The sequence below is a fragment of the Vombatus ursinus genome, unplaced genomic scaffold (genome assembly GCF_900497805.2).
Source record: "Vombatus ursinus unplaced genomic scaffold, bare-nosed wombat genome assembly UNPS02014812.1, whole genome shotgun sequence".
NCBI classification, from domain to species: Eukaryota; Metazoa; Chordata; class Mammalia; order Diprotodontia; family Vombatidae; genus Vombatus; species Vombatus ursinus.
In genome coordinates this window covers 34,787,496-34,802,067 of record NW_020954590.1, presented here as the reverse complement: position 1 = coordinate 34,802,067, position 14,572 = coordinate 34,787,496, and the positions used below count along the sequence as shown (strand labels likewise).

Below are 14,572 nucleotides of genomic sequence, written 5' to 3'. Positions count from 1 at the left end.
CTCTCTCTCTCTCTCTCTCTCTCTCTCTCTCTCTCTCTCTCTCTCTCGATTATGAATGAAATGTCACGGTTACGTCCGGTTTTGGTTCCTTTATAGATCTGGAGACAAACTGCCTAGCCCCCTTTACACTCCAGACTCTCCCTCCTTCCCCTTTCAAAGCTTCAGAAAACCTAAAGACATTTGGATCCCTAATGAACCTTTAAATTACAAGGTGGTAGACAAGAAAGGAAAACTCTCAGAAACACACCATAACGGAAATAAACCAGCCAGTAGGAAGCTCTCCTCCTACACGAAGGAATGGGACAGTCCTTGGGAAAAGATCTGTGAGTCACAGACAGCGTGGAGGACGTGCCGGCTGTCTCTTATGCCTCCGTGTGAAAACAATGCCTAGCGTTCCTTCAGATTAGTATATGGGCTCTCAAATGCACTAAAGGAACTTTCACCCATCCACCTCTATCTCATGAGAAAAGGGGGAAAAGAAGAAGCCGGGTTTAGGGAGCTCTCCTTGTCCCTACCTCCCTGCCCCTGCTTGCCAAGAGCAACGAGCAGGATCATTTGATTCCTCGACAGTACCCACCCGGTTGCCCAGCGACCCAAAGGAAAACGTGATAGTGACTAGGGGACCAGTCTCGTGCCTCAGCTGGGAACCAGAGGCAGGAGGGAGGCTTGGGAAGCGGGGCGCGCCTGGGAGGTCCCCATGCGTACCTGAGCCTCAAGCTTGCAAAGCTGAGGTTGCAGTAAACAGGAGGTGCAGTGCAGAGGAGCCACTGCCCAGGCCATCACCATCCTCTCTGGCTCGTGATGGGCAACTGGGGATTTGGGGCAGAGGACGGTTGAAGGGGAGGGAAGGGGGGAAGGAAGTCGTCCCTTCTCCCCGAACGCTTTCACTCACCGTTTAAGCCCGGCTCATATCCCCAGTGATGTTGGGACATGGTCTTGCAAGCTGTTCAGGGTTTAGTAATTAGCTCTTGGGTTGCACCTCTGCACTGGTTACAGCAAGCCTGTCCCCGGCTCTTTCTGTGATGGGCTTTTATAGGCTCCCGCCAACTCCAAGTCCCTTTGCGACCGGAGAGGTGGGGGCAGAAAGGGAGGAGATGGTTGAAGGGGTGGGGGGTAGGGGACACTGGTTGGACTTGGGGGAGGGGAGGGAGGGGGCAGTAGTTGGGATGTTATCTCTGGGGGCTGAGCCTGGTCGGGGCGGGCTAGAGGGAAGGCGTGGAAAGCTCCCCTATATAATCTCATGCCCGCTCTCCCGTCCCTTCCTCTACCTCCTTGCTGGCCGGCTCCCTAGTTCCTTCGGTGCGCTGACATCTCCCATGCACAAGAGCAGCAGGTCCGGGTTAAGCGTGGTGAGAATAGGGCCAGGATTCCCCCGGCCCAGCCTCAAGCACCCGAAGCTCTGCTGCAGAGACGGCCGGGGAGGATAGCAGGAAAGCGTCTACATGCATGCACCCCATCCCCCTCCCTGCGGTGGCTGTTTCTGCTCCAGACCCGGTACACCCCTATCCTTTATTTTTCCCCATTTAGATCCCCATTTTGACATCATCCTGCGTCTAGAAGCCTTTTGGCCAAGACCTACTATTTCTGTCAGTCCGGGGTCCCACTGCCGGGAGGGTAGATGCATTATTTCCGTGACCCTGGGGCTGTAGAGCTGTTAGGAGCAGTGTGACCTTGGGGCATGTGGGGATACAGTTCTTGTTGCTTTGAGAAGCGCTGAGCTGCCTGCCTGGCGCCGGGAGCAAAGCAAGTTGGCGCTGCCCCCTGCTGGGTGATCCCGGAATCCTGCCGGGAAAGGGGGGACATTTCTGTTCACCGCACACATTCTATAGGCGCTAAGGAACATTCCTTTTTCGGCATTTGAATCCAGCAGAATTTCACACAATCTCTGATCCTATGTTTTAAAAAATTACTTTGTTGAAATCTCCACTTTTTCTGATTGTCACCCCCTCCTTCAGTTTGACCTCGCCTGTATTCTCATCATATTATACACAGCACTTGTGTACATAGCTTTATGCTCTCCTTCCCAGCACCACTACTAAATTGTAAACTCCTTGATAGCAAGGTCTGTCTTTTTTTGTACCTTGCACACTTTTTTGGTTTTGTTTATGTTCTTTTACTCAGACCTGTGATTTTATAGGTGTAGGATTCTCCCAAAGAGGAAACTTACCCTTACATATGCAAATGGTAACCTTTACTGCCATGGCCCCTGAAAGATTAAGTGACTTGACCAGGGTCACACAGCTAGTAGGTCTCAGAGGCAGTATGTGAACCTAGTTTTTCTGACTCCTAGAACAGTTCTTTATACTATGCAATATTGATTTGCACAGTCATTTAATTAACTTTTGTTGCACTGAGGGAAACGCACTGACTTGACAGAGATATGAATATTTTGACCTCTTGTTTTTAATAGCTAAAACAGATTCCTATAAATATATAGCAAGAATCTAAATTAATTTCTCAGAAGATCAGGCTAAAAGTATGAGACTATCTTGAAAAGAGAAAACAGATGTTTCCCTCCAAAAGAGAGAATTTGATACGTGGGTCCAATACAAAAACGTAATTGGAATATAGTAAAAAAAAAAAAAATACAAGAGAGAAAAGTTCTTTTTCTCAAAGTCAAATCTGGTTTCACATTTGCTTCTGTTTAGTGTAATTTAAAACAACCATTTATGATCAGTTTTTAATGTTGAACTGTACTTCCTGAAAAAATATGTTAATTACATAAAATAGGTATAAGACTAATGTGACACATTAATATATCAATATGATCTAAAGTAACACAACATTGGCATACTGAAGCAACATAATTTATCAAAACAAGTAACTTAACTTATCTAGGCCTTAATTCCTCATCTATAAAATAAGGGAATAAAATAGCCTGTAAGATCCCTTTAAGTTCTAGATAGATGATCCTATCAATTCTCTCTGTCAACTTTAAATAAATCACATTATGATTTAGGGTCATTTGTTTTGTTCTACATTCTATGCCTCTCTAGAAAAGTATGTGTTTCTTGCTATATTATGAATTCCTTCTGTTTTCTGATGTCACAATGACACAGCTGAACAATCACACATTATATGCCTATCATACATTCAGCACTGAGTTAGGAGATGGAGTGTTAGAAGACTGAGGAAACCAGGAAGAAAACACTAGATAGCTTATTATTCCTGCCCTCTTTGGAGTTTATGGTCTAGTAGGGGGCTTACAAGAATACATTAAATGATTTATATAATTTAAAAATTATCCTAAAATCATGAATAAATTGCATTAATTCATGCTTAACCAAACTCAAAATATTGTTTTATGCTTTGCTGTTGCAGTATACATAGGCAGTGTCTATTACGCTTTTTAAAAGTTTAATATTTTATTTTTCCCCAATTTTATATATACTTTCACAATTCCCATACTGTTCATGCTCTTGGGCCAGTGTGAAAACCTTATACCTCTATTTCTGTGAAACTGAATAGTAACTGTTTACTAAAGAATATTAAGCTTAATAAACTCTTTTATTTCATCTTCATCATTCCTTGAGAAGGATTCAAAGAACTGCCTACCAAGAATATTTCCCCCATCAAATCTCTGCAAGGTAGTTTCCCAAACTACTGAAACAGTAATTCCCCAAATGAATCTCTAATCAGATAAACCTTTTTACTCTATTTCCCTATTCTCCTCTCCCTCTCAACTTCTTTGAACTAAATTCTAGATATATGTAGACTCAGAACCAAGATATCAATATGAGTCACATGCTTTTAGCAGAGGAGAAAATTTGGCTCAAGCTCGCATGTTCCAGAAGGGATACAAGAGCGCTCAATGTTTTTGTTTTTGTTTTTTAATATATCTCAGACTTAGCCTTGGAATTTTCCTGGGCCAGGTTTCATAGTGCTATTCGCATAATGCCCACACATACATCAGATTAGAGCTAACTTTATTTTGCCAGAAGCATATTAAACATTTTTTCACAATTAATGGGTTCAAATGAACTTCATTAATATTTCTAAAGCATAAAGAAGCATCTTTCCTCTGTTTTTTTTTAGAACAGGGGTTCTTAACTTTTTTGTGTGTCATGTCAGAAAAAAGCCTTCGGTGAGATGAAAAAAAAAATTTCCATTCCACAAAGCCCTGCTTTGCAGTATGGTTAGCCTGAGTTTAAAAAATTTGGCAGCTGAATACTAGTTTTGTCAGCTTCTACCAAGCTGGAAAGACTAAGAACATGCTTGGTAATAAACTGAGACTCCTGTATGAGAACCAGACAATTTAAATTCAGAGAGGTTCATCACCTACAGGTTGTCCACGAGGTTATGAAGTCTTTAACTTAGGTAATCCATGAAAAAAATTACAATAGAAAATGATGTTCAATCCCGTGTGGTCCCTTCCTCTTTCATAATGTGAGTATTGGAGTGGTATGGGGAAAAGAACTTTAGAGAACTACAAATCATAACATTTTAGACCACCTACAAACATCAGATTAACTCTGAATATGAGCTATCTATATCTAACGACAGTTGGCATTCTGCTGGTCCAACTAAACTACATTTATAAAGACCATGTCACAATAAATGAAATCAAAAGGCATAAAGATACTGCAGTGAAATGGAAGGATTGGTCACAAGGTCTCAGAGTTGTGAAAGAATGAGTTGGTTTTATTATATACCCTCAAGTTCAACAAATAACATCATTTTGTGAAGGAACAATTAACTGTCTCACCTTGACGCAGCTTTTGCCAAGGATAAATACACATAAGTGTATAAACTATCTGCAAAATATTATGGGGGAAGGGAAGATTATCAATAATATTACAAATCAGTTAAAAAAATGTCAGGAAAACATTTACAAGATCGTTTGAAGAGCATTTGTAGATACAGGTGAAACTAGAAGAATTGAGTACGTAAGTAAGGTATATAAAAATATATGTAAAAATGTAGTTGATTGGTAAACCAACTATGTAAAATAGATATTTTTTAAAGGAAGAAAAGGAGGAACACTGTAAAATAGCTTAAAGTTAGAAAGGACTCCAGAGAACATTTCTTCCAACCAGTTTATGTTTCCAATCAGGAAACATAAGTGCAGAGCAGTTTAGTTCTCTTTACTCCCATTCTAGAGGGTTTTAGAAATGACTTTCCCAATCATACCATGATGCATTTGGTTATACAAGAAGGTGGATGAGGTAAAGATTGTTTCAGTATTGCCAGTGTGTGGAGGGAAAGTCTCCCTACCCAAGATGATTTATGTTTTTAGAGTAAATTCAACTAATGCAGCATGAGCAATCATGACATTTATTAGGTATTAGACATGAAAGTATTCTATAGTAAGTGAGAATTGTTTACCATGCAGAAAGATGACTACATAACAAATGTGCCAGTACCCCCAAAATACCTTCCATCTGTAGATTCTACCCTGGGATCTTTGACCTAGGGTAGATAGAAGAATTTGAAGTGAAAAATTTAAGACATTTTCAAGAAATGTAAATTGAGGAAGAAAGGAGCAATAAAGAGACATCAAATCTATCACAGAAGAATGTGATCAGATGTCAGGAAGTTAAGTGGAAAAGAGTATATATATATATGTATATATGTATGTATGTATGAGAGTGAGGACCTGGGTTCAAATCCAGGCTCTGCCATTTATTATTTGGGAGATCTTGAAATAATAACAATAATAATAATAGCTGGCATTTGTATATTATCTCATTTGCTCCTCATAACAACCCTGGGATGTAGTTGCTATTATTATCCCCAGTTGAGGAAACTGAGAGAAGCAGAATTGCCCAAGGTCACTCATTTAGGAAATGTCTGAGCTTGAATTTGAACTCAGTTTTTATTGACTCCAGACCCAGAGCTCTATTCATCGTGCCACGGAGCAGTCACAATAGTGAATACAAGAGAAGAATCCACTGAGGAAAGTTGACTATCTGCTCTGTGACCAAGAAAGAGAAAACCTAGTGCCAGGATGGTAGGCAAGGGATATCAAAGAGTAAGGAAAAGTCCAGTCAGAGTTTTAACTACTTGTAAAGAAAGTTTTTACTTGGAATAGAAGCGGGTGACCAACAGTAAAGGTGAGTAACCCGGGGTTTCAAACTAGAGAAAGGGATGATGTTCTGGACTAAACCTAACTCAGATCAGTCCCCTGGTATTTTATATTGGAAAGTAGAACACAACGAGATACTTCTAGGTCATTCAATACTTAACAAAAGGAGACTTATTTAACTATAGCAAGAGTAGGATATTCAAAAGAACATTCAAACTAACTGAAATTCACTTGGCTGGGTTGCCCATCATTTTCACCAACCAACACCAGCAAGTGCCGGGAGCAACTCATGTTTTTTCTCACCAGGAAGTGATGGCAACAGTCTGAAGCTTTAGTCCCTTGATCCAATCAAGATTCTAGGATAATTTAAATACTTTATATGAGAAAGGGATTAGGATATGGCTTCCCCCCAACATGAGCTGATAAATATGGGTGTGAATCCTGCAACAGTCCATTAAAGAACATGAGTAATAGCTAGATACTATTATATAACAAGACTATATACCTGCACTTTATCTAATCTTTATTGAGCTTGTAACCTGAGAGATCTATATATTACAGCAAAGTAGTTTTCCCTGACCAACAAAACAAGAATTGCACTGAAAGGACACAAGTGGGGGGAAGAAGGAAAAAAAAACCAGATATTGTGATGCCAGGGTTAAAATCTGGAGGTAGTCCTGTCTCCTCAACCAATTCTTTTGGACATTCATGGCACAAAATGTTCTATTAAATGAAAAACTCACAGGGTGCCTTCTCTTTTGGAGTTTTCTGGTCATATTTTCTCCTAGCGTAACTAATAGAATGGCAATATCTCTGGCAGAAGCAGAGAGATAGAGAGAAAGGGCTTGTTGGGAGGTAGGGGGAATAATAGTTCCTACTAAGATATGCTTCTATACTATATAAAAAAAAATCCAAGCACCTGCCTTTGGATGGGTTTGTTTATTCATAGGTTCACAAATACAGCACTGGATGAGACTTCAGAAGTTTAGTCTAGCCCCCTAATTTTCCAAATGAGGAAACTGAGGCTAAAGGAGTTTAAGTGACTTGCTTAGAGTCACACAGCTAGTAAACACAGTGCTTGGAACAGTCTGGGATGTATTAGGTGCTTAATAAATGTTTACTGATTGATCAATAATAAATGTCAGAAGGAGAATCTTAACTGGGGTCATCTTGGCTCCAAGTCCAGCAGCCTATTCAATGTGCTACATCACACTGCTGTACAGGCAACAAGACAGTACTTGGACTGCCCAGCCATTATCTCTCCTGGCACCTGGAACATAGTAGATAATTAATAAATGTGTATTAATTGAATGACTCCGTTCATAGCTAACCATCCCCCTTTTCTAGTCGTATATATCCTTAATGATGTCTTTAATATAATTTCTCCATTCAAATAATTACTCATGATATGATACAGTATATTTATACCCACAACAAACTTTTCCATTTCATTTTGTCCCATTGACACCTTTCAATTTTAATTCTGAGATTATTGTGTTTCATGATTTGTAGCCATATAAAGTCTCTAAGATCATATTGAGTTTTTTGCATTGATTTTGCATCAAAAGCAGCTTGGAATCAAAGTAACATGCAGTTTACCAAAGGCAATCTAACCCGCTCACTCTTCCTCTTAGTCAGTTCTGGGCCTGGAGCATCGTCCATTGGTAGCATTTGTCTAAGACATTGATAGACATGTACTTATGACTCAGTGGGTTGACTGTCCAACTGCATGTAATAATCTGCTTAATATGCATTTTTCTTCTACTTTGTTTTTTCAATGTGTGTAATTAGACTAATCTCTTTCAATGACAGAGGATTTCCTCGAGGAGGTTTTGTAGTATTCTGAAGCTCAATGCAACTAGTACAATTTACAAATATAAGTGTCTGGAGATCCTCACCATCTGTACCATGGCACTAGCAAACACCCTAAGTGAACATATGTCTCCCTACCTTTATGTCTCACTTGATATTAATGCTCAGCATTAACCTACAGTCACATCTATTACAGAATTTTGTATATTTTAATATGTGTAAGAGATATATTTTTAGTAGACTTTAACACTTAATTTTTACTCTAGCAAATTTTTTTTAAAAATCAAGAAATAATAAATACAGTGGTATCTTATAATCTCCGTACTTTTCAGTCAGGTATATAGCAGTGAAGATGTGATCTATTGCAGAAAATCACTTGTGAAAGTATAACTACTCTGTTTTCATGCTTTAATGAACGTGTAACATTAATTATTTTTACCATTTCCTGAATCTTCTCCTCTTAAGATATCTTGAAAATAAATCCTTCAGTGCATTTGTAACTATGCAATCTACAGGACAGATTTCAATTCTATGTATTCAGTCTGATCCATCCACTATGCCTGACTATCCCTTCTTACTGCCTCTGCTGTTTCCTTCACTAGTGCATTAGACACGGAGGAGGGTATAGAGGTGGTACAGCCCAAATGTGGTAGATACACCATTATTGCTAATGAGTACAGAATTACTAACCCATCTATTCTCTTTTACATCTTTTAGTTGTCTCTCTTCTAGTTTTATCAATAAAGACTTTTGAGGGGCAGTTAGGTGGCACAGTGGATAGAATACTGGCCCTGGAGTCAGGAGGACCTGAGTTCAAATCCGGCCTCAAACATATAACACTTACTAGATGTGTGACTCTGGGCCAGTAACTTAACCCCAATTGCCTCTCCAAAAAAAAAAAAAAAGAAAGAAAAGAAAAGAAATACTTTTGAGATGAGCTAGCTTAGCTGGTTAAATTTTGTTCAGTTGTTTTTCAGTTACATCCAACTCTTCATAACCCCATTTGGAGTTTTCTTGGCAAAGATACTGGAGTGGTTTGCCATTTTCTTCTCCAGATCATTATACAGGTGAGAAATTGAGCTAAAAAGGGTTAAGTGACTTGCCCAGAATCACACAGCTAGTGTCTGAGGCCAGATTTAAACTCAGGAAGATATCCACTGCTCCACCTAGCGGCCCCAGTTGGTTAAATATAGCAGTTTAAAAACAACAGCCATTTTCAGTTGCGTCCAACTCTTGGAGACTTCATTTAGGGTTATCTTGACAAAGATACTGGAGCTGTTTTCCATTTCCTTTTCCAGTTAGTTTTACAGATGAGGAAACTGAGGCAAATAGGGTTAAGTGTCTTGGTCAGGATCTCACAGCTAGGAAGTGTCTGAGGCTGTTTTTGAGTTCAGGAAGGTGTGTCTTCCTAACTTCAGGCAGGGCACTCTATCTACTGTGCCACTTAACTGCATTAGGATTTTTTAACATTATCATTTCCTAAATTTTGTTATGAATTTATTTTGAATTTAGAATCCCCACATGAGCATTTTTTTTATCAGAATACTTTACTGGAGATTCACAAGGACCTGATTTAATTTCTTTATGCAATATTATATAGTGAATAGAATAGTGTGGCAGGATGCATCCTAGATATGAAGTAAAAAAACAGGGTTCAAAACTCACTGATGCTATTAACTGTGGTGACTCTAGAAACCTGTGCAATGTCAGGCAAGTTAATTCAACTCTCGGGCCTCATTCTCCTCATCTGTAAAGATAAGGGGTTGGATCAGACGATTTTTAAGGTGCTGTCTAGCTCTGCATCTATGATCCTATAATTCCATCAGACTGGTGCAAAGCGAAGTGCTCTGTATCAGCTGAGTAATCAAGGAAGACTTCCTGGAGGGAGGCACTGGAGTTAGACTCTAAAGATGGGTCAGAATCCAGCAGGTAAAGAAGAGGAGGCACAGCTTTCCGGATGGACTTTCATACATGTTTCCAAAAATAATTCCTTACAAAATAAAATGCTTGTTATGCTACAATTGTGTTAATCAGAATGCTTATGTGAGGGGAAAATGTTGACTTGCAAAGATCAAGTTAATTGTTTAAAGAATTATGGTCATTATAGAAAAATCTGTCACACCATGTATGGATTTGATTGTCTAACTGAACCAAGAAGAGCCAAAGATCATCAGTGCCACAAACAAAGAGCAGCAATCATTTTGTCCTGAAAGGTAAATGTTGTATAGTCATTTTTAGTCATGTCTGACTCTCCATGACCCCTTTGGGGTTTTCTTGGCAAAGGTACTGATTTGCCATTTCTTTCTCCAGCTCGTTTTATAGATAAGGAACTAAAGCAAAAAGGTTTAAGTGATTTGCCCAGGGTCACACGGCTACTTCTGGATTTCAAAGGCTAAAGCAGGGCCAGGTAGGCTGAGGAGCGACTTAGTGCCGATTGTATTCTAAGGAACAGGCTAGCTGAATTTCAGGCTCACCAGCAAAAGTTTGGCTACAGGGTGATTAATTTTCTGGTCCTAGCACCTCATGAAGACTGTCTATTAAGGTGTGAATGGGTTGAAATTTGTGTTCACGGACTCCAACCCATCTTTTTGAAGTACTGAACTCATGTTACTTTTAGTAATATTATGGTTAAAAGAAAAAAATAGGAGCTGGGTACAATTATGTAATGAGCAACTAGGTGGAGCAGTGGATAGAGTGCTGGGCCTGGAATTCCTGAGTTCAAATCTGACCTCAGGCACTTACTAGCTGTGTGACCCTGGGCAAGTCACTTAACTCTGCCTGCCTTGGTTTCCTCATCTATAAAATGAGCTGGAGAAGGAAATGGCAAACCACTCCAGTATCTCTGTCAAGAAAATCCCAAAATGAGGTCACAAAGAGTCAAACACAACTGAACAACAACATAACACAGTTATGTAGATAATATGATAAAGAGTTAGAAAAGACCTGGTGATCATCCAACCGAGAGTGTGCTAGTAAATGTTTAACAACTCTTCCTCAGGAAAAAAGAGAGGTATGAATAACACATTTTAGTTTAATCTGCATTATTAACATTTTTTCCATCACTTTTAATACAACAAAACAAAGCTAATGTTAATAGCTAATTTTCTAAGTCAACATGTGGCAGCGGGATGCTTATGTAGAGTTTAATGGCCCATTTGAATTTGACACCATTGGTCTAGGAAATCAGCAAAATAATAAATCAAACCCTAATTTGTAGCATTTGCTGATTTCTGAGGCATACATGCTAATGATGAAAATATGACAATCAGCTCAGACAGGTTCAAGTTGGTTTCAGCACATGTCTGCATCCAGTTCTTTTATTTTACAGGAAACTGTTACCCAGAGGGGCTAAATGACTTGTCTAGGGTATACAGTGGAAGAGCTACAATTGAGCCCCATATCTTATGACAACATCCAGTGCTAAGTGAAGACAACATCAAAGACATCAGACCTTGGGTTTAGTGCAATGAATGTCAATGGTTTCTAATCCTTCATTAAATTGTGGGCCCCTGGAGGACAAGGACTGTCTTTTGCCTTTCTTTGTATCCCTAGTGCTTAGCACAGTGCCTGGCATGTATAGTAAGCATGTAATAAATGTTTATTGACTGACTGACCTATGGAACTACTTTGTTAAGATTAAAATACACAGCCTTCTTTTCTTTTAACAAATTGTAAATAATAAAAGTGAACATTTGCATGTCCAACCACTCATGGTTATTTTTATATAGTTATATGTTTTAAGGGTTTTTGGGGAGAGGGTGGGTTAGTGTATTTCATTAAGACAAAATTTAGCACCTCCCCAAGAAAAAGGGAAAGTATTATTTTTAATCATGGGACCAATACAGTTTTTAATGGCAATTTTTTTCCCTTTTTTACTGACCTCATCAAATGTACCCCTATGGTTTGGACGACTGAACATATATAACTTATCAAACTGCTTGCCTGCCTTCTCAGTGAGGGACGAGAGGAGGGAGTGTAGGAGAGAATTTGGAGCTCACAATTGTTAAAAAAAAAAAGGTTAAAAATTGTTTTTACATGTAATTGAAAAAAATATTTTTAGTACCTTTAACACTTTGTTTCTATCTCTCTTGCTCTTATGTCTTATAACATCATGCTCTGATGCTTCATTGTAGCCTAGGCTTGATCAAGAGCTCTCAAAGGCTTTTGCAGCAAAGCACAAAACCTGTCAGGTCCTATCAAGTTCAAAGAGATTCAAGCCCAGACCCAGGGACAGACTAAATGTTTGTTATCCAAGGACCACCCAAGCTAAGTCATCGTGAACTTGGTTGCAATATGATGATTTTTTTTAAATCTTACCACCTTTGAAAGCCTGTCTACTGAGTTGAAAAGATCATGGGATCATAGATGTAGAGATGGAGAGAAACTCAGAGGTGATTTAGTCCACTCCTCCCATTTTACAGAGGAGAAACCAAGACCCATGGAGAAAGAGTGTAATCTGAGTGAATAGAAAGAGAATCCACAACCGCTCTGTCAATAGTTCTCCTATCACACCACAAATCTGAGTACAAGGATCAAGTTTTCTTCCTTTTTTGTAAACCCCCAGATGGTGTCATTCACAGTCAATGGATATTTATTTACTTATTTATTTGTTAGGTGAATGGTCAGATAGAATACCTAATTTTAATGGGAATGAGCACTAAGAAATTAACTCTCATATCTAAAATCCAATATCTTTTGATTTCTTGCCAATTTGCCCCTATGAGGAGACTCATGCTGAAAGTTATATTCAAAATATATAGGTCCTGGCAGAACTGTGCTTGAAACCACTAATACATCAATAGTGGCTCTAATGTTTTTATTTATCCTTTTTTTAAAATTTTTTTGATTGGACAATGGGGGTTAAGGGACTTGTCCAGGGTCACACAGCTAGGAAGTGTTATGTGTCTGAGGCCGGATTTGAACTCAGGTCCTCCTGAATCCAGAGCCGGTGCTCTATCCACTGCGCCACCTAGCTGCCCCTATTTATCCTTTTTTAAAAAGTAAAAAGTTTGTGCTGATCCAGCTGTATTCACATCCATCTGTAGAATAGCTTATAAAAATTATGAAAACTAGGTTTATGGTCTACTCTTTTCCCCCTCCATTACTTTATTCTTATTTATCTGCATACATTTCTTCCCAACAGACTATAAACCCTTTAAGGACAGGGCCTATTTTCATTTCTGACTTTTTATTACCAGCACTTAGCATCAGAGATGTTTAATAAATGCTCATTGAGTGACCTGATTAAATCAAATCTAATTGAGCCTTATGGAGCTGTAGCCTATGACCTTACCCTTGTAACTCACTGGTCTACCTACCTTAGCTAATGCTACCTGTAGCTGAGACAGTGAGAGCACAGATGTAATTCTCATGTTCTAAACAGCAGTTTAAACTTTTTCTGTTTCCTGTTCCTCCTTTCCTGCCTTTGAATAAACATTTAACATATTTTAAATATCCATGTTGTGTTAGGTATCGTGCTCGAATTCGATAACCTCTCACCTTCAGCAGGCAGAGCCAAGGTCTTGCACAATTTCTCTTGGATTATGTATTGAAATATTTCTTTTCTTTCTGTCTCTTTGGTACAACTAATCCTTGTCTTATTTTTGTTGCTGCTCAGTTATCAACATGCAAACATTTTGAGCAGGGATCAAAAATTAATTCTATTATCAGACTGCATGCATTTCTTTAAATTTAATTATCAACTATCCAACATGCTCTTTGTCCAGCTCAAGCCAGGAGCCTCTTTTTGCAAACATCCTCCTGTAAACTGAGTGGTTATTTCATAATTCCTCTGGAACTCTCCATCCCTCAGAAGGCCTAATCAATGTTTCATATCAATTAAGCTGTTAAGAGACTTCTTGTACCTCCCCAACATAACGACAAGACTTTTGTTAGAACAAACAAATTAGAGGGGAAAAATGATAACTCTTCCTGACAAAATAATCTTTAAAAATATAATTTGAAAGGACAATATCAGCAGTCAGGAACTGGAAATTTTCATGTTCAGTTTTTATAAATTGCCATGAAATTCCTCACCCAAATAAAACCTCAATTTAACTTTTGAAGTACTCACTATCCCCTAGTGAAACACCCTGTGGATGTTTTTCAAATAACTCTTATCTCCTGTCTAAGTTCAGTTCCAGATAATTGCAGTTGAAGGGAGAGTGGGGAGAGAGACAGAGACAGCTAGAAAAACAGGGACAAAGAGAGACTGATGAATTTTTTTATTGAATTATGCAGAATATATTAAAAGCTGACATTAATAGAGTACTTAAAAGTTTTCAAAGCATATCATATGTACAATTATATACACATTACAAGCACATTATCTTATCTGAATCCCACAAGAACTTTTCAAGGTAGATGCTGTTATTATCCCTATTTTGCAAATGCACAAGCAGGCTAAAAAAGAATTAAGATAATGAGACTGCTATTGAAAATGAAGATGAGATTAAAGTAATAAAGGAAAGAACTGAATTATCCAGATTGACTATTCATTCACATAGCCTAAAGACCCAAGATCATTGACAAGTTTCTACTACATAAGTTTATATGTTGATAAATGAAAGGTAGTGTTGACAATAGAATTTTCTTCTCTAGTACAGGGCTCTCTCTCTTTTCAAATCATTTTTGGAACTATGGATTTTAAAAAATAATACTAATATCCCTCAAATGCATTCCTGTGACGTGGAGTGTAAACCCTGAAGGCTAAGCCAGTAGAGCACAAAGACAAGC

At 38.6% G+C, this 14,572-nt stretch overlaps 1 protein-coding gene across 1 annotated transcript in view; it reads right to left on the bottom strand.

The window, feature by feature from the left end:
• LOC114054183 (carbonic anhydrase 2-like) overlaps positions 1–1,024 on the bottom strand; it is a 22,211-nt gene extending 21,187 nt beyond the window's left edge. Inside the window, exon 1 of the mRNA XM_027877346.1 lies at positions 893–1,024. Within this exon, the coding sequence (XP_027733147.1) occupies positions 893–932 (40 nt within the window). The 5' untranslated portion in view covers positions 933–1,024. The remainder of the gene's footprint in view (positions 1–892) is intronic.
• Positions 1,025–14,572: the final 13,548 nt, after the last annotated feature.